The sequence below is a fragment of the Protopterus annectens genome, chromosome 2.part1, assembly GCF_019279795.1.
Source record: "Protopterus annectens isolate FY-2018-M chromosome 2.part1, PAN1.0, whole genome shotgun sequence".
In the NCBI taxonomy this organism is placed as follows: domain Eukaryota; kingdom Metazoa; phylum Chordata; order Ceratodontiformes; family Protopteridae; genus Protopterus; species Protopterus annectens.
The window spans coordinates 689,363,453-689,385,053 of NC_056729.1; the positions used below are offsets into that span (position 1 = coordinate 689,363,453).

General features: G+C 42.4%; 2 protein-coding genes across 3 annotated transcripts in view; one reads left to right on the forward strand and one right to left on the reverse strand.

Moving 5' to 3' along the window:
- The window catches only part of NFXL1 (nuclear transcription factor, X-box binding like 1), a 1,793,512-nt gene that overhangs the window by 1,618,625 nt on the left and 153,286 nt on the right, over positions 1 to 21,601 (forward strand). The window lies entirely within an intron of this gene.
- Positions 1 to 21,601, reverse strand: part of LOC122794208 (pleiotropic regulator 1-like) — a gene marked incomplete at its 5' end in the record, with an annotated part of 228,274 nt that overhangs the window by 63,622 nt on the left and 143,051 nt on the right. The window contains 1 exon segment of the mRNA XM_044062426.1: positions 13,282 to 13,421. Coding sequence (XP_043918361.1) covers positions 13,282 to 13,421 — 140 coding nt within the window.

A 21,601-nucleotide genomic window follows, 5' to 3' on the forward strand; every position in this document is an offset into this window, starting at 1 on the left:
CCACGCATGAACTAGAGTGTCTCTGGGGGACTCCCCCGGCAGGGGGTTCAGAGCAAAAAACTTGCTGCACTTCGCATTGGAAGGAGATGCGAACAATCTCTGCAAGGTTGACCCCACTTGCTGAAGATCTGTTCTGCTACTGACAAATTCAGAGACCACTCGTAAGGCATCAGAATGGTCCGACTTAGCCTGTCCGCTAGGATGTTGGACCATCCCAGAATGTGCATTGCAATGAGAAAGCGACCAGTGGAGATCGCCCATTTCCACACTCTCATGGCCTCGCAACAAAGGGGATAAGATCTGGTCCCTCCCTGTTTGTTGATATACCAGACTACTGACATGTTGTCTGACTGAATGGCAATCGTCCCCAGAGGAAGAAAGGCATAAAGGGCCTGCAATGCCAGAAGGACCGCCCTCATTTCTAGGACATTGATATGCAAGGTGGTCTCTATGGGGACCACAGGCCTTGGACTGTCCTGCCCGAACAATGCCCCCCCACCAGAGTTGGGAGGCATCCGTGGTCACTGTGGTTTGGGCCGGGGCTGGAACAAATGGTCGTCCCTCCAAAATGTCCGGAGAGCTCATCCACCATATGAGGGACGACCGACACACTTGACTTAGGTGGATAGGATAAGTCAATGGTAGTTCCAACAGGGACCATTGGACCGCTAGAGTCCACGGAATAATCCGCATGTGAAGCAGAGCACACGGAATAAGAGTTATGGTGCCGCCATAGAGCCTAGGACCCTCAATACTGATTCCGCCATTGGGAAGTGAGAATGGTAGATCAGAGAGACATGCATCCTGAGGTTTTGAACTCTCTCTGAGGTCAGGAATATTTTGCACTGAAGAGTATCTATCCTGGCACCAATGTAGTCTATCACCTGTACAGGATCTAGGAGAGATTTGGATGCGTTGACTGTGATGCCCAAACTCAGGGCAAGTGTCAGAAAGTAATCCCTGGTTTGGGAAAGTAGACGCCTGATGGGAGCAGTGAGGAGCCAATCGTCCAGGTATAGGTAGACATGAATCCCCTGAAGACTCAGGTGTGCCGTTACAACCGCCATCACTTTCGTAAACACCCTGGGGGCTGTGGTGAGACCAAAGGGTAGGGCTCGAAATTGATGATCGACTCCTAGCCGGATGCGGAGAAACCTCCTGGAGCTTCTGTTTATTTTTATGTGATAGCAAGCATCCTCGAGATCTAACGAGCACATATAGTCATTCTCTTGCAGGTACAGCATGTTGGACTGAAGTATGACCATCCAGAACTTCTCTTTGGCAACAGACAGGTTCAGGGCAGAGAGGTCCAGAATGGGCCTTAAGTACCCCATTTTCTTTGGCACCAAAAAGAACCTGGAGTAGAAGCCCGATCTGGATTGATCTGGCGGGATGGTTTCGATGGCTTCTTTTACTAGCAGCTTGGAAATTTCCTGTGCTGCTGCCTCCCTTTGCGTGGGTGGAACATCCAGGAGGTGTCTGGGAGATATGGGAGAACCCACAAAGGGGACAGAATATCCTCTGGATATGATTTGAAGCACCCAGCAGTCCATTGTTATGGACTCCCATGTGGCTGGGTGCAAGGGCAATCGTCCCCCGACTGCCTCCAGAGTAGAGCAGTCGGGCAAACCCTTCAGGGGTGCTGCCCGGGTCTGTCTGAGAATGGTTCTTGAGACCCAAAGTTCCGTGGACCCCCTCTGCCTCTGGGGGAAGAAGAGCCCTGAGTGTCCCGGGAATACTGAGACTTCTGGAACCACATCTTCTTTTGCCCTCTCTGGTTCAGAGAAAAAGACCTTTGAGGGTCGGAGAAGCGGATTCCGACGGCAGACCGTGTCTTCCCATCCTTCTCACTCTGGACTAGTGTCTCCTTGATGGTCTTACCAAAGAGTGTAGAGCCGTCATAACGGGCATTGGCAAAGGATGCCTTAAAGGGTTTGGAAAATTGACACAACCTGAGCCAGACATTCTGCTTCATGGACACGCCGGACCTAGCCACCCTAGCCGCTCCCTCCGTAGCATGGGAGAGAAGTTGCATGGACATATTTGATACTGCTTTAAAAAGTGGCCATTCTCGTGGAGAATGAAGCTTTGTCCTCCTGTGACATGGACTTGGGGGGGGGGGGGGACTCCTCCAGCTCCTTTACCAGGTCGCGTTGGAGTCTAGTGACATGGGCCAAGTAATTCAATGCCCTGATAGAAAAGGTAGCTGAAGCATACACCCGCTTCCCTAAGCGGTCCATCATCCATGACTCCTGGTCAGGAGGGTGGACCGTGGAACTCTTCGAGCAAGTTCCTTCTTAGAGGCTGCAGCTACCACCATGGTGTCCATGGAGGAGCCCTTGTTCCAGGATGGCCTGTCAGTGGGGGGGGGGCATAAAATTTTATCGGGTCACTTGGGGATAGGCTTCATGGTGTCCGGTTCCTTCCACGCCCGCGAGGTGATCAAATCCACTAAAGGATCCGCAGGAGGGGACACCCAGGAAGTAGACGGGACCGTGCCAAAAGCCTCCAGGAACACAGACTCATCAGAAGAGGGCTTGGGGGCAGACCAACCTCCCTGCTGGCACAGGATCTCCATGATGTCTCCAAAGGAGACATCCTCAGGAGGTGATCTTGGTGAACCCTCTCCAGCATCTAAATCTGTGTCCTCGGTGAGGGACTCGGGGGAGTCCAAGTGCCTCCTCTTGCACGTATGCTTGCGGGGCATATCTCCGGTGGGGCTCTCTGGAGAGTGCTCGCAAGCCATTTGTTCCTCAGGGGGGAACCGTCTGGGGCTCTTCGAGCATGGGCTGTCCCCTCTGGTAAGACAATGGGGACCGTAGACAGAACCGAAGGGGTCTGGGAGGAGTCTGAGTGGGCAGTCAGGGGTCTCAATCAGACGGAGAGGACCCTTTCTACCACATCAAATGGTGAAGGAGAGTGGACTTCCTGGGAAGCTAATAAGGAGGCCGGTCTCCCCGGGCCCGACACGAGAATCGGAGCTGAGCCCGAGGTGGACAGAGCTCCGAGGGAGGGGACCTGGCCCGACAAAGTCAGAGCTGATGGTAAAGGTTCCACTCCCTCGGATCCGACACCCAGGTTCCGGCTCTGAGAGTGGCTTGGATCAGAGCTGGTCGGATCCAAAATGCTCCATGCAGCTGTCGGGATGGAAACAAGTACCATCGGCACCGACCCCCTGACCAAAGCCAACCTTGGATCAGAGTACTCCTAAGCCGAAGGTCGGATCTGAGAAGGAAAAATGGGTTGAAAGAAAGGACGCAAGCTCCCCCCTGTAGAGGGAGGGGGGGCTGGCAAGACCCCCATCTGGATCTTTGTATGACTAAAGCACCTCATCATCTTATCCAGATCCATATCCGATAAGGAGCAGATTGACCATGACGAGGCCACAGACTCCAACCTGGTGGGTCGGAAAACCGAGGCCCAAGAGACTGGACATGCCTCCTCGGAGATTGGAGCTGAGGGTAGTCACGGGTCCGAGGGGTTTTGCTGGGTGAAGAGAGGTCCGGGGACCTCTTCCTCTTTTATAGGTTCATAAGTAGGTACTAGGCTATTGGCCCTAGGGCCTATATAAGCCCTGCCAAATGGTACCCTGGCTTTTGCCCCACCCAAGAAAATTATTTTCCTGTGCCCCTGTCAAGCAGAGCCAAAGAAATGATCCCCAGGGTGAATTTCCTATCTCCCATCCAATCATCAAGATTTTTCTTGTAGAGTGCTAATGAGGAGGTTTGTTTGATATAGATAGGTAGTTTGTTCCAGAGTATGGGAAGTCTCTGAGACAGGAATCTATCCCTCCAGCATGTTCTGTTTATTGTGGTGACAAGGTTTAGGTTCCTAGAGCGTGTAGCTCGGAGGGATTGGGATTTCTTTACATGGAGCATGTCCAACAGCTCTGGGTTTGACATAGCTTTGTATGTTAGGCAGAGATTGCCTCTGAGTAGGTGATATGTGATAGAGTAAAGCTGGAGTTTTTTGAGACAGTCTGCATAGGGCATCTGTTTGAGGCCGGTAATCCTCTTTGTGAGGTATTTCTGTGGCCTTTCCAGTTGTTGTAGATGTCTTGTGAGGTACATACCAAAAGGGGAGTTGCACTCTATAATGAGTCTAATGAGTGATGAGTAGAGGGGAACAATGACCTCTTTTTTTCTTGGATGAGAAACCTTTTGTGATGAGGTGTGCCACATAGAAGGATTTCCTGACTACTGTGGCGATGTGATTATCAAAGGAGAGACTACTGTCCACCTGTGTCCCAAGGTCTCTTATCACACATTCAGTGTTAAGTAGACTACCACCTGTGTGGTAGTTCATGGGTACAGAGTTTTTAACAAAAGGGATGACCATGCACTTTTTGGCACTGAGCTTGAGGTCATGGCTGACACCAGGCATCTGTCTCAGTGAGGCCCTTTTGTAGGATATCCACATCGTTAGGAGATTTGATTATGGCTCCTAGTTTGCAGTCATCTGCGAACTTTGTAAGCCAAAGACCTTCTGTGTTAGCCTGTACTTCAGGGAAGCAGATACCAAACAGGAGAGGACATAGGACTGAACCCTGTGGTACTCCACTTGTCACTGGTCTGAAGTTGGATTTAGAGTCTGCTACTTTCACAGTGTGGGTTTGGTCAGTGAGCCAGTTGGCAACCCATCTTGTTACATAGGGATTTATACCTAGTTTAGTGAGTTTGTCTATAATTCCAGAGTGGGGGATGGTGTTGAAACCCTTGGCGAAATCTAGATAGGCTGTGTGTACCACCTTACCCTCATCTACAGCTTTGGTGACCGCTTCAAAGAAGTCTATCAGGTTTAGGAGACATGATCTGCCTTTTACAAACCTGAACTGGGTAGGGTCCAGAGTTTGGAGATTACCAATGTCATTGTTTATATTTCCATGATGATACGCTCCATAGCCTTGCAGACCGGGCTTGTCAGGCTAACGCTTTGTGGAGTGGGATAACCGTTGCTGTGCGCCATTCAGTGGGCACAAAGCCTGAGGTGAGGCTATGATTGAACATGGTACTTAGGTGGGGTGCCAGTTCGTTCTGTAGTTCATGTAGAAGCAGCCTGGAATGTTGTCAGGTCCCATGGATGCTGTGTTCTTGGCTTTGGAGAGTGTGTTTTTTACCTGTGCAGCCATGATTACAGGTACTTTGCATTCTTCCGGTATAGAGATGGGCCCTTTAGGGGATGAGAGTGGGGTAAAGTTAGCACTGAACCTATCTGCCAGGATGTTGGCAATATCAGTTAGTTCTGTATATTTAGTGCCATTGTGCTGTAACTCAGAGCAGGTCTGAGTGTTGCCACTGAGATTCTTGACATAACTATAGAATGCTTTATCGCTGTCTTTAGAATCAGTGGTGATTTTGTTTTCGTAACTAGCTTTGGAGGATTTTATGAGGGATCTCAGCTTCTTACTGAGGCTGACCACGGAGTTCCTCCAATCATGGGATTTTACTCTTTTTTGCAACAGTTTCTTTCTTCTGTTATAGAGTTTGTTTATAGCAGGGGACCACCAGATTGGCTTCCTTTTTTTGGAGGACAGCATCTTGGTTCTGTTAGGGATTGCACGATCCATGCACTCATGTAAGTGCTTATAAAGTGCAACTGTATAGGATTCAGCAGTCGTATCTCTACTGTCCGTCAGCATGGGTGTCGTGAAGTTTGCCACTTCTGTCTTAAGAACCGTGAAGTTGGCTTTGGAGAATTTTTTTACGGTGGTTTCCCTAATGGGGGGGGGGGGGCTGGGATGTGGATGTCTAGGGTGATTTGCTTAAGGTCGGATCTGACCAACGAGGAACTGACCTCTGGTGTGGAACACCGGATGCCCATGTTGGTAATGACCAGGTCTAGGATACTGCTGCCCCTGGTGGGGGTGTGGATAAGTTGATCCAAGGCATTGGAATTTATGAATTCCAGAAAACGTTGAGCACAAGAGTTGGTACAGGAGTAGTTTTCCCAGTTTAGGATAGTTGAAATCGCCCATTATTAGGGTGTTAGGTTGTACCCTAATATTTTCCAGTGTATCAAGAAATGAGGAGTAGGAATCCTGGGGCATGGTGGGGGATCTGTAGCAAGCTACAACTTGCATTGTGGTCTTGCCCAGAGTTAGTTGCACTTGGATAATCTCAGATGCATTATGCTGAGCAACTAGCCTGGAGGTGTGGATATCCTTAATGAATATGGACATGCCTCCACCTTTAGTGCTTCGGTCCAAGTTAGGTGGCCGAAAGGTGTGGTATGAATTATAGCCTGGTAATGCAGGGGTGCTCTCTGAAGCCTTGAACCAGGTCTTTGTCACTGCACAGATGTTGATGTTCTCCATTTTAAGGAGTGCCTCGAGTGAGTGCATTTTGAGGTTTAGATTTCTAGCACTGACTAGCATTACCCTCAGATGTTGCTTGCTTGTACCTGTTACGGTGGTGAATTTGTCATTTGAATCTTGCCTAAAAAAGGCACTATACAAACCATCTTCAACTCTCTCTCCCCTTCTCTACCTCTCTTCTGCTCCGCTACCACAGGTTTAGAGGCAGGAGTTGGAGTCCCAGCCTGTGAGGGAGGAGAAGTTACTGGAAGAGAGGAGGGAGAGGCAGTCACAGCAGCCGCTGTGATTGAAGCCGAAGACGAGGAAAGAGTCGTTAGAAGGAAGAAGACGTTTGAGGGCCGACTTGACCTTCCTATCCTTTAAGGCACGGGGGTTGAACCCCGCACAAATGTACACAGACACACACACAGACACGCACACACACAGGGTTGGGAGGGTGGCCTAATGGTTAAGGTGCTTGCCTTACAAACACAAGGTGCAGGGTTTGAGTCTCACAAGGGATAACTGGCTAAGCTTAAAATGGCTTGCAAGGGCAGTTAGCTTAGTACTAACCTATGAACCTATAGACACACAGACACACACACACACACACACACACACACACACACACACAGAGACACAGTGGTAGGGTTGCCACCTTTTCAAATGGCCAAAGTGGGACATTTTAGGGACACACATCAGATTTTACAGATTTTACAGGCCAACACATACCCACGGTCAGTACAAAGGATAGAACTTAACTTTTTTCCCTAAATAAAAGCTTATTCTTGTAGCAGTTTAGTTGCTTATTATGTTTCTTGTAACATTTAGGTATTTTAGATACAGAAATAACTATTTTATGAAACTATTACATAAAATATGGGACATAATTATGTCCTACAATCTCAGGACATTTTCCCTTTTTAATATTTTTTGTCAGGACACAACTGCCCAAAGAGGGACTGTCCCTCTCAAAGTGGGACAGGTGGTAACCCTACACAGTGGCCATCCGCTGGGGAGAGCTTATGGCCACACTCTGTGCAGCGCTTAAACACAAGCTTTTCAGCCATACTAAAGGAAAAGAAAGCCTTAAAAAAGACAGGCAAAAACTTTCCTAAAACACTCACACACAAACCGACTCACCACGCTAGACTAAAGAACAACACTGGGGGGGCACCACAAAACAAACTACTCTAACAATTCTATTACTCAACGCCAAAGCGATGGGAGGGGAGAAGGGGTACCGAAACTAATCTAACCTGACGGAAAAGGTGAAAGTTTTTTACTTACAGAAAGTTAAATAACCCACTGCTAGCTGGAGCTTAGAAGACACGTAGTACAAGCAAATCACAGCAAATGAGATCTGGGGATGGAAAGCAGTGGAGGTGTAGTATAGGTAAGGGGCGGAGTCTGGAACTCGGAGCTGATGCTAGTAATAGCTGCCGGCTCAGATCCGATATGGATCCGTATTCCCACAGGTTGAAAATCAAATAAAGTAAACTACTTCAGATCTGATATTGCTACCCAGACATGCAGACTCAAAAAGATCTAGAACATGTCTCCAGACAAGTTCTTTCTCTGGAATCAGAAACAATCTGAATTAAACACCTTGGCCCCTGTGGTCTAAAGGTACTGAATCTATTATTTGTAGGATTAGCATGGGATTGCAAAGGGAGAGAGTGAGGTCTTGTGAATGGGACAGAGTTAGAGATATGGGGGGTGTGGGTCATTCTAAAGGTGTAGACTGTCCCCATTTTCCGAAATGATCCTGTATTTTGTTAATGCTAATTTCTTCATGCCATCTATTCGTCTGAGTTCACACAAAAGCAAGCACTCTTAAGCTCTCACAATAAAAATAAAAATGCATAAGGTGGAAAACATTCCATCAAAGTTATTTTACTGAAACATCAAAATGTTCCAAACACTACAAGGGTGTATATAGCATACTGGTTTCAGCTCATAGCCTTAGCTGAAACTGGTATGCTATTTACACCCTTGTGGTGTTTGGATTTATTTATACACCTTTGGTGTTTGGAACATTTTGATGTTTCAATAAAATAACTTTGATGGAATGTTTTCCACCTTATGCATTTTTATTGTGAGAGCTTAAGAGTGCAGGCTGTTGTGTGATGTTTGATTTTCTGTGTTTTGGCCTGGCAACTTGCCGTACCTGCGTGGGATTTGGTTACACAATTCTTCTGAGAAGTTTCTTAGTTGCTTCCTGTATTTAGCATGAAAGTCCTGAAGTTACTTTATTCTGGTTGTTGTATATCTGATTAGTGCTGGCCAATCAGCAGCCAGAGGAAAGGTACAGGAGTGTGCCACAGCTTTAGAAGAGCAGGCCAGTTGTTGCTGCAGGCAGGAAATACCTAAAACAGCCAAAGGCTACTGCAGCAATGGGAACGATGACATCTGTCTTACAGTAATTAGCTCCTGAACCAGCCTGACGCTCACTCCTCTCATAAAAAAGAAAAAAATAGACCATTTACATTTCAAAATGCAGTGCAGCTATTTAACAGGCTTGGTTACTGTAGGCTTAATGAGCTTTGCTACAACAGATAAAAATGTATTAAAATGAACTAAAAAAGATAAAGACGTGAAACTTCTTCAGACATTAAACTTTGCTGTTGAATGGTCTGGAAGCATTTCAAAACAGCCGTAGTTCAAAAGAGCTCTATAAAAATAAGATGAAAAGCTGGGAAAGTTCTCCAGACACTCAGCTCTGTTGTTGAATGGCTGGAACTGCCCCAGAGCTATCACAGCAAGCTCCCCCCCAAGAAACAAACTAGAGTTCAATTCCAACAGAAAGACCACTCAAATGATAAAATGCAGTGCAGTGCAGCTACCAACTGAAATTACTGACCACAGGCTCAAACAGCTCAGCCAAAACAGATGCAGACTATTAAAATAAACTTAAAAACATACAAAGGAATAAAACTAGCTTTGTTGCCAAATAGCCAACAACCAAAATGATGCAAAGCATTCTTATTCTGCTGTACTCTAAGAATGTTTATGACCAGACGTGGACGGCCAACAGCACTTTCTTTTGTGAGCCCATGTTGCTTTATCTCAGCAGAGTCTGACACCTCTGCACCTTCCATGACAGCAGTATGTGTATTGTTTTGTTTATTATCCATCTCTAACCTCTCATTTTTCACTACTTGCAAATCCCAGTTAAAGTCTGCACTCAATTTCCTGCATATATTACACAGAAATGGTGCAGCGGTAGCGTTGTCGCCTCACAGCAAGAGGTTCTCCCGTTCGATTCTCGGCTGGAGCGCCTTCTGTGTGGAGTCTGCATGTCCTCCCCGCGGTTGAGTTGCATTCGAAAGACATGCGTAAATGGGTGTGCCTTTGTTGAAGGTTGGGCATCGAGCTGACACCTCGGCACCGTAAAAATCTACTGCCAATCATGAGCGGACCGGAGTTCCGCTGTGGCGACCCCTAACCGGGAAAAGCTGAAAGAAGAACATTACACAGAAACAGACTCCTTTTTTCTGTCAAAGGGTTTACTTTTAGAATCAACACTTCTTTCTTGCTTTACAGAACAATGAAACTCGCTCCTCTTTGACTGTCAGAATTTTACTTTTAAAATCAGCACCTTGTTCTTGTTTTACACATTAAACCCTCTTTTCCCTGATACAGGGTTTTACTTTTTAGTAAAAGGTACTTTATTTATATATTTTATATAGCATGAAATCCAAAGATGAAAAAAGAACAAAAAGACATTGTGGCAGATTAGATTAAATTCTGACAAACATCCTGGAGTTGAATGAAGCTATTAATGTGAAATAATATACATTTTAAAATGATTAATTGTTTTTTTTGTTTTTTAATCAAGTGTTGATTGAGTGTGTATTTAAATGGAAAAGGTACTTTATACTTAACCTTTAGCTTCACAAAATGCCACCAGAACTTTGGCAAAACAATTTTAACACACACACATTCTATATATATATATATATATATATATATATATATATATATATATATATACATACAGTGGATATAAAAATAAAATGCCAGGATTTTGTGATATAAAAAAATGAGACTACAATAAATCATTTCAAAACTTTTCCCACCTTTAATGTGACCTATAACATGTACAATTCAACTGAAAAACAAACAAATCTGTTAGGGGAAAAATATAAAAAAATAAAAAAACATACAATAAGCTGGTTGTATAAGTGTGCACACCCTTAAACTAATACTTTGTTGAAGCACCTTTTGATTTAATTAAAGCATTCAGTCTTCTTCGGTAGGAGTCTATCAGCATGGCACATCTTAACTTGGCAATATTTGCCCACTCTTCCTTGCAAAAGCGCTCCAAATCTGTCAGATTGCGAGGGCATCTCTTGTGCACATCCTTCTTCAGGCCACCCCACAGATTTTCTACTTGATTTAGGTCTGGGCTCTGGCTGGGCCATTCCAAAACTTTAATTTTCTTCTGCTGAAGCCATTCTTTTGTTGATTTGGATATATGGTTGGGGTCACTGTCATGTTGAAAGGTGAAATTCCTCTTCATCTTCAGCTTTCTAGCAGATGCCTAAAGGTTTTGGGCCAGAAATGACTGGCATTTGGAACTGCTCATAATTCCCTCCAGCTTGACTAAAGCCCCAGTACCAGCTGAAGAAAAGCAACCCCAAAGCATGATACTGCCACCACCATGCTTCACTGTGAGGATGGTGTTCTTTTAGTGATGCGAAGTGTTGTTTTTGCGCCAAACATACCTTTTGGAATTGTGGCCATAAAGTTCAACCTTGGTCTCATCAGACCATAACACATTTTCCCCACATGCTTTTGGGAGACTTGATGTATTGTTTTGCAATTTTTAGCTGGGCCTGGAAGTTTTTGTGTGTAAGAAAAGGCTTCCGTCTTGCAACCCTACCTCACAGGCCAGACATATGAAGAATAAGGGAGATTGTTGTCACATGTAGTACACAACTAGTGCTTGCCAGAAATTCCTGCAGCTCCTTCACTGCTGCTGTAGGTCTGTTGGCAGCCTCCCTGACCAGTTTTCATCTTGTCTTTTCATCAATATTGGAGGGCTACCCAGTTCTTTGCAACATCACTGTTATCCCATATTCTCTCCACTTTTTGATGACTGTCTTCACTGTGTTCCATGGTGTATCCAAAGCTGTGGAATTTTTTTTTGTACCCTTCTCCTGACTGATACCTTTCAACAATGAGATACTTTTGATGCTTTGTATGCCCTCTGTGAACCATGGCTTTTGCTGTAGCAGACAACTGAATAAATGTCAGGAAAATCCTAATAGGACAACTAAACTTTATTTGAGGTTAATCAGTCTCTTTAATTGATGGCAGGTGTGTACCCAAGAAGACTGAATGCTGTAATGAAGGCAAAAGGTGTTTCAACGAAGTATTAGTTTAAGGGTGTGCACATTTATGCAACCAGCTTTATTGTACTTTTTTTTATTTTTTTATATTTTTCCCCTAACATATTTGTTTTTCAATTGAATTGTACAGGTTATAGGTCACATTAAAGGTGGGAAAAGTTTTGAAATGATTTATTGTGGTCTCACCTTTTTCTTTTACATCATAAAACTCTGGCATTTTAACAGGGGTGTTTACACTTTTTATATCCACTGTACGTGTGCATTTGTGAATATATATGCACTGTAATGTACTGTGACACTCAAGTCAACGGCATATCAATTTCACTATTTTGCAAGGGGCAAGCCCCCCCCTGCAGCCCCCCATACCACCTACAAATTATATATACCAAATCCGAGATCACACTACAGTGAGGAAATGGGTTAATTCAATATTCCTCACTGAACCGCTATCTCGACTCAAATACTTGAACTAAACTACCCATTCGGTGTTGTGTAGTCTATGTATTTTGGTTAGCAATACTGCCTACTTGCAAACTGCACTTCAACATTCCTATGCTTGACAGACTGCCATTCGCAAATGTGATAGTAAACCATATACATCTAAAGACAAACATACACATAGATAGATAAAGATATACAGACACATACATACATATATCAAGAAACGTTCATTTTATTTTTTTGGAATGAGTACTTGATGCTTCAGATTGTGTGCACGTTTTACTTAAATGGCTATTTTATACTTGGCACTGTAAAATCTCTCACCTGCATGTTATCATTCCACATGAATTTAGAAGAGAGTGTTTTCTTCTGGGTCTAATGTTACACAGTATTTTTGGGAGCTTAAAAATGTCATTGTTCCAGAGGAACCATGGTTCTATGATGCAGAAAAATGAGGCAGCAACTGTAACCTGGGTGACCTGTGTTCTATTAACTTCATGAGGGCTCTGCTGGCTCATCCATGCTGAGGGAGAGACAGGTAGCGCTGGTTTGGTTTGTTCCACTGGTAACACCTAGCCAGAGCACACCATGCTACACTGAGTATGAACCTACTAACCATACACTTGAGAGCAGTGTGCAGATGTCAGGAATAGCCAAGTATGGCAACATGCAAGCTTCCTGAATCAGCATGATATGTGAAGCTCAGACAGACACCGAAGGGCTCATCCCAAGAAGCTAAGCGGGTAGGCCACTCCGCTGGATTTTAAAACTGGCCCACTTCTCTGCTTCAGTGACTCTTGGCAGAGTGAGTACTAATGGAGACTGGGCTTTTTTGACAGGAATGAGCAGGTCACACGAATCACTGGAGGTAAAAGATCATGGGAAATGCATTGTCAAAAGCAGATCCTGATCTTACCAGTCCCGGCAAGGCTACATCATCAATAATTAATGCCATAATTTATATCCCTATACAGTGTTCCACTAAGAGCAGAACAATGTTCTTTGATACCGGCATTACTGTAACAGAGCACAGCTCTCCTGCAGTACTAAGCCTCACTACAGCATATCCCCTTCACATTTTAACAGTTCATTTAAAAAAACACAGAAAAGGGCCACTCAAGTTAAAGGGACTGGTACAACCACTTTAAATTAACAAAATAAAGCATTTTTCAATGAATGTGAGATGCCTACCTCCAGATACTAGTACTCCATCAGAATTGACAGCAAGTGTATTGATAATTGCATTGTGCCCAGCAAGGTTTTGAATAAAGCTTCCATCTGGAAATTTCCATTGCTTGATGTTATCCGGAGATCCAGAGGCAAATGTATATCTATAACATACCAAAAAACAGAGGAGAATAACTGCAAACCGATGACGACAAAACGTTATTTGAGAACATTTGAGGTTAATCAGCTTTTGCATTAGTACTTATCTGGCATGGAGGTGGTAGACATGATTACAGATTTCTGTTTCTAATGATAACATTGACAGAAATTAGATCCTCTATCTCTAAAAATCCCAAGTCCTCTTGTAAATTCAGAACTGGCTTCACAAAAACAAAGAGAGGACTAGCTGCCTTTCTGAGGCTAATGAGGACAGGCAAATACTTAATTCTGTTTGTTCCACAGATGCAAATGTGATGTATTTACATGGATATTTGTAAAACAAGGGAAAGTGTCAGTTTTGCTTTGCACTGACTGGGACAAACAGAGGAAGCAATGTGAATCTGTAAAAAAGACTCCACAGAGATTACTTCTTTCCTTTCACCCCAAATCACCCCATCTGGCATTTTTCTTACATGTGCTCATACACAAAGGTACATGCACACTACATGCTAGCATAAGCCAAAACATCATAAGCTCAGTATGGGTGAATGCTTAGGTGTATAGCCACTTTATCTCCTAACCAATGAGCAAACACAGTTCTTGCAAATAAAGAAAAAAAAAAACTATGATGAGCTGACATCCATCCTTACATATATACATAAATATACATCAGCCATTCTTAAGGGAAATCAAAAAGCAGTCACAGGATGGTATGTTGTCCAAGAATAGGAAGACAGCTAGAGATTACCTGTAACCCAGCAATAAGGGTTGTAGACCAAAAAGTATGGAAAGAATCTGTTGTAACCAACATTAATGACATGTCCCTCAATAGGTATACAAAACAGGTTAAATTCTGAGCAGTAAAACCTCCAAGAGTGGTGGGAGACAGAAAACAGCCGAAACAAAAAGTTCAGAATCCTCAGTGGTTAAGAATAAAGATACCAAAGGAGAACTGGCCCCAAGTTAAGGGCCAAACAAAAATACTTGGTCTAGTCATGAACAAATGACCAAGTGACCATGGTACAATTACGTGCAATGCAGACCTGTTTAAGCAAGCACTGGAAATAGTTAGGCTCCTAATGAAGATATATTTGACAGCAGGGCCATTTCACTACTGACTGCAAAAAATTCTGTAGTTAGTAACCCTGCCAGCACTTCACTCCCTAAAGCAAAATAAATCAACACTTGTTCTTGCATTCCTAAAATCACATACACCCTTTAGGTAGAAAATGAGCTAGCAATCCACAGCCACAACATGAATGGCTTTCTCCTTATCCATTTCTGGCTCCACAAAGAAAACAGAGGAATGGAAGCACAGATTTACATACAACAAAATGTGAATTATACTAAATAAAACCCTAGTCTTGTAAAATGAAAAGAAAGTTTCCCTAAAGATAAGGGGTTGAAGCTTTAAGATGATCTAAGCAGAGAAGAAGTCTAGTTCAAAGTGAGGATTGGCAAAATATGTTAATCATGCGCTTCATGTCCAAAAGAAGAGAATGTTTTTTCAACTGAGGGTAGAGAGATATAGGAACTCTAAGGAAATGCTTGAGTACATGATTTGGGGCAACATTTATGCCATACAAGTGGCCATGATGTACAGAAATTGCTGACAGAGGAACCTTAACAGTAGAGTCAAAGAATCACATCATGACAGCCCCTGAAATAAGTCAAGCACACCTGCATACTATGAAACTGGTGAGGCAATGGGCACCTCTTCACTGAAGAAAGTCTAGAGAGCTCAAGGTGACTTATCAATAACAATTGGCTCCAAGGGAGTTGCAGCCAATGCTGGGAATGTTGAAGGGATTGAAGTAGTAATCGGCTCTGACCTAGCAATATCTGACAGGCCTGTAATAGGAGATTACGGAGACCTCCTTTTCTTTGGGTACAAATCCCTGTCTTTACCTCTGGGCTTTTCTTTGCCTTTCCCTGAACCATCTCTTTTGCGCTTGCTTTTCTCTGACTCTGAATTCAAAGGTATTAAACCCTTGAGAACTAATCTGTTTCTCCGACCTGACAAGGCAACGTGACCAAATGCTTTGCAGATGAAATAGTCAGCAGTCAAAAGGTTAACCTCCAAGTAAACCGCGTACTGATCTTGTGAATCATGAGGTGGACCTTATGTACACAAGCATTTCTTAAAACTCTTATCTTTGAAATAGATGCTGAAACTGCAGGTAAAATTATCCAAAAAAACCCAGCAATAACAGAAACTTAAACATCTCACAACAAACTAGGTAAACCAGAAAAACACTATATAGATTAAAAATTAATGAATAAATAATTCTAAGCCAAGCAGGTTGCAGGTCAAAGCCCATGTATCAAGAGAGATAAAAACTGCAGAAGTCAAAAACGAAAGGAAATGACAACAGACTATATAATACGAACACAACACTAACTGAAAGTTGCTGAAAAGTAAAGACTATTGCAAAATATTAGTAAACTACAGAGGTGAGTCACTTAGCTTTTAGCACGGAGTCACAATCACATCTGAACGCTGAAGCAGCAAATGTGATCCGAGGAAGCTTCACAGCCAAGTGCATTATGGGAAGGAAACATTTAGAGGGATTTGAGGTTGGAGAACTAGTTTTGCCAGGTTGGATTAAACAAGGGGCTCGAGGACCCCAACAGCCAAATCAGATGGATAAATATAAAACAAATCACTTTTTTGTCATGTAACCATCAAAATGTTTCAAACTACCAAGACCAATTGGTTTCTGTTTAAAAAATTGTATTTCTAAACCATAAACTATCAAAACAGGCTTGAAACTCTATCATGTACTCTGTATTCGACACTCTTATGTGGTGAACCCATGCCTCTCAACTTTGTAGAGCAAAAATCTGAATAAACCCATAAATAAAAGTGGGACAAAGACCCAAAAATATGGACAGTTTTTAAATATTGCTCTTACCATACCTCTCAACCATACCGAATTCCTCTGTATTTACCAGTTTTGAGGGCAACATAATGGGGTGCCACGAATTCCCAAGTGCCCCCTTTAAATCCAGATTTTTTAAATTTATTTATTTATTTATTGGTTTTGTATTACAACTTTAAATTTATGGCTGACATCACTACACATCACCAGCCTACAGGGGGCATGCTTGAATGACATCAGCTTCGTTGGACTGTTATTTTGAATAGTTTTGGAGGGAATATAGCAGCAGTGCATCAATTACCCAGCACCCGACTACATGCCGTAGGTCAGGGCCTCCAGGTAAGAAAAAAACAAGATGCGTATGCTAGCAACTAAAAGACCTGTGTTGCTATGCTACGGTCCCAGCTTATAATGAAAAAACTGTGTATGTGTACTTTAGCATGGCAAAAATCTATTTTAAGCAGAGTGGTTCATTAGTGCAGCAGAACTGTTAATTCAATGCATGGCGATTTAGGGGTGTGTGTGTCCACTCTGTGTAATCAGTCAGTCCAAGAAATCTAGTGCAGCAGAACTGTTTAGTCAGTGCATGCTTTAGAGGTGTCACTCCGTGTACTCAATCAGTCTGCTCTGTTTACAGAAATCTCTATTTAAGCAAAGCAGCTCCATTTACAAAAATCTCTATTTAAGCAGCAGAACTGTTTATTCAGTGCATGGCGATTTAGGGGTGTGTGTCCAGTCCATTTTTATAGAAATCTCTATTTAAGCAAAGCAGCTCCATTTTCTCTAAGCAAGTAAGCAGCTAAGCAAGCATGTGTCCGTTTACAGAAATCTCTACATTTAAGGAAGTGTGTGTGCATCCATGAGAAATCAGCTCCATTTTCTCTATTTAACCAAGTAAGCAGAGGGTGTTGTCCATTTACAGAAATGTCTATACTTAAGCAAGTGTGCACGTCTCCATGTGAAATCAGGTCCGTTTTCTCTATTTAAGCAAGTGTGTGCCTGTTTACAGAAATACAGTGTGTGCCCGTTTACAGAAATCTCTATATCAAGGGTGTGTGTGTGTGTGTGTGTGTGTGTGTGTGTGTGTGTGTGTGTATGTGTGTGTGTGTGTGTGTATATAAAATGCCCCAGTTAACTATACCTGGTGGTTAGTGTTACTCAGGCTGAAATCCTGGGCGATATTGTAGTTGAGGGCCTCACCAGTTCCTTTCGCGCAGAACTGGGCGTGTCGAAAATTGAGTGACAACCCGGTCTGCATATTACTTGGGGTTTTCGACAAACTGGCAATAGATTCTATATATATATATATATATATATATATATATATATATATTTTTTTTTTTTTTACATTTTAGGTCGATTAAAACTTGCCGTTATACACAATATGTGCATATCAAAGTTCAGTCATGCTGCAACACCCTGTAATACTTAAAGACTTAACCCCACAACTGAGTGAAAGAAAGAAGAAGCGGTTGCGTGCTGTACTGACAGCACATAACCGTTCAAAGTGTCAATATGAGATTTTGGTGACTGTTTGACTATTACAAGCACTGTGACAACGGAAACACTTTAGTTTAAATAAGAAGCTATTACATGTTCTATCAAATCCATAATTTTAGCAGTTGGCAGTCCTCTTAAGAAACTGAAATACCCCAAGGTCGAGAAAGTGTTTTTTTTTTTTTTGTTTGTTTTAAATGTCGGTTCATGCCAATTTACTTTGTTTACTGTTATATTTACTATCCTATTACAAAGTCAAGTGCACTTTTATTTTTCCTTCGGTTGTACGTTATTGGGAGGGAAGGAATGCATATTCATGAATGACATATCACGGGGTGGGTTTTGGGCATGGCTTGCTACTGCGCATCTGGTGAGGCCCTCAACTACAGTATCGCCAAATCCTGTACCTTGGGTACAAGGAGCAAGAGCCTGAAATCCGTACCCATACCAGCAATTTGGCTTTTTCCAGATTTCTTGTGCTGCATAGTTCTTCAGGGGGAGAGAAGTTTAGTGCTGCTTATGCCAAGTCTGTGCTGTTAGTAGCACAACAGGTAGAATACTTGCTTTTGATGCAGAAGGCTGTGGGTTCTATCCCACAGTATGTAGACAGATTGCTGTACTGTGTTGCACTTTTAAAGGGGGTGGATGCTGCAGTCCTGAGAATGTCCTTTTTGGCGGAGATACCTTGTAACTATGAACCTGTTATTAGTTTGGCATCCATTCCCTATTGCAATATTGCTAGCTTATCATTTTTTTAATGTAACATAAGCAATTTATTCCTCAAGGGCAAATGGCACTATTTGTAGATGAAATAATGAAATATAAAGTTGTTTGTTAGCAGCGAGCTCTACATTAGTTACAGATCTCTTTAATGTGGAATTATTTAGATGACTTTTACTTCTGCATCGATTGTGCATTACCGCTACTGGTGGATTGTAGAAGTTTGAGTACACGTTTATGATGGAAATATTCTGAATTGGGCAGTTTTGTCATTATTGGTTCATGCATTTTGTTTCATTGCTTACTGGAAAAATGTTCAAAACAATACATTTAAAATGCATTCTAACAAGTGTAAAGCAGTGTGCACATTAATGTTTATGGTAAATGGGGTCAAATAGCTAAGTAATGGGATGTTGGAATGGCTGCAGAGGGGAGGGCTGTGTATTAGGGGCCCCATTCGACCATGATTTTGGCGGAGATCTCTTGTAACTCAGTCATGAAACTCAAGCTACTCCACTGATCAGTAGGCCATGTAGAATGACTTTTGGAGGTCCTAGCAAACCATAATATTATTTTGCTAAGATCAGAATACTACCTACCATTAAATGCCCTACTTTTACCACAAAACCCACAAACTGCAAGTTACAAAAAACAAAATCCTAAGGTTCATCATCTTCTGCCTTCCAAGTGAACATCATAGCTACACATTTAAAAAAAATGGTTACCATTTACTACAGGGTCTGGGGCCATATTTTGGTTCTGTTCATTGGTTGGGGTTTGAAAGTTGGTATACCACAATTCCATCGTACTAGGTGGGGTTACATAATTATGTATGCAAATGTTAATCAGCATAGAGATTTGTACCTATTTTTCATGGGCCTTTGTCCAGATTTTTGATGTTTCTAGGTTGAGGTATGGTTCTTACAGACATAGACAATTGACAGAATAATATGTTTTGTATTAGCAAGAACTTTCTGGAGGGTATGAAGTCTGAAACTTAAGTGTCATTATTTTCTAACTTCAATCTTTAATTATTTGCCACTAAATTGCCAGAAACCCAAAATTTTATGAAAAACAGTGCAAAATATGAGGCAAAAAATCTGGAAAGTCTGCAAAAATCTGTATAGTTGAGAGGTATGGGTGAACTGTGTTTATTTTTTTATGCCTCAAAGGACCCTATCCACCTCCATCTCCTCCACTACCACAAAAATGAATGGCTGCGCAACACTCGTACAAATCTTAATCGCCATCAACAAAGAAACAGTACCCACTTGTGTGGCAGATTTATCTCTCAATGCTTAACCCCATCTCTGAATAAATTACCTATACATATTAATACATTACAGCCGAATGACGTGTCCATGTGTTTCTGCAGTTACATCCTGCTGACCCTTTTAGGCATCAAATGTTGCTTGTTCATATTTGCATTAATAATTCCAAAACCATCTTGTATACAAAGTATTACAAGATTTCATCTTAAAGCTTTCATAAAGGCAAACACAACTGTATTGATATTTGACCTCTGTCTTGTATAGAAGAAATATTAATTGTTCATTAATTGCCAGAGGCGCAAGATTACGTTGGTTTGGACATGTGCGGAGGAGGGATGCTGAGTATATTGGGAAAAAGATGCTAAGGATGAAGCTACCAGGTAACAGGAAAACAGGAAGGCCTAAGATAAGGTTTATGGATGTGGTGAGAGAGGACATTTAGGTGTGGTTGGTGTGACAGAGCAAGATTCAGAGGACAGGAAGAAATGGAAACAGGTGATCCGCTGTGGCGACCCCTAACGGGAACAGCCGAAAGATGATGATGATGATAGTTATAATATCATAAATGTTATGTTTTCCTAAATATCATGACAACCAAGTTGCACAGACAGAACTGCTTAGCCTCATATGAAAGCTCTCAGCTGGATGAACAAAATGCTACTAATGGTAAGTGTATAACTTGAACAGTTAGTGAGAAGCTGTTAAGACGTTATGTACTTACCATAACATTCTGTGTTGTCCATCTTCATTTATCCTTGACTTGTGGGTTTGGTTCCAATCATCAGAACTGACTCAGCTATTACTACAGCCTGCAAGGCCCAAAAACTCTCGAGCTTAAGTACTACCCAGAATGCTCCTCTCCCAATTGCCTCAGATAGAGTTTGCACACAGAAAAGACAGATGATATCACGTCTATATCAGAAGATCGAATGCTAAAAATAGCGAACGCTTTTATCAAACTTAAAAATGCGAAACCTTAAAATATTGAAGGAACAGATCAGCAAATTTTTTCCCAGGTAAAATATTCGCTGACCCAAAAAAAAAAATGTACAGGCAAAATAAAGTGGAGGCTTCTCCCACACACATCCCCAACTTAAATATACTAACTCCGAGATCGAACGCACCGCAAAGTACAGAAAACGGCCCATTGATTTTTTTACTTGGGAGAAAAAAAAAATCAATGTTTCGTGCCTTCGATATTTTCAGGTTTCGCGTTTTAAAGTTCGATATAAGAGTGTTCGCTAATGTAAATGTTTGCTATTCTGATAGGAACCCGATGATAACATCTTAAAAATAACTTCATGGAGACCAAGCAAGATGGGCATATAAAAAAAAAAAAAAAAAAAAAAGAAGACAATTAGGACTATAAATCATTCCACCAAGAGTTCTGAAAGGAAGGGGGGTGGAGAGTGGGAGTCCAGGATAAATGAAGATGGACAACACAGATGGAATGTTATGGTAAGTACGTAACTTCTTTAGCAGATGTTGTCAATCTTCATTTATTCCTTGACCTGTGGGACAGAGTCCTCAGCTACCTTAGATCTTGGGAGGACTCACGGAAAGATATTCCTGAGCACCATAGAACCAAATGATGCTCTTCCCCTAGAAATTAAATCCAATTTGTAATGCGTAATAAAAGGTATGAGGGGTAGCCCATGTTGCTGCCTCACAAATCTTGTCCATGGAAGCATGAGACTGGAACACTACTAAATCAGCGACTGCTCTGGTACAGTGTGCTTTAACAGGTTCAGGTAATTCAACTTTCCTCTTGTATATATAAAGGAAATACAACCTTTTAGCCACCTAGATAAAATG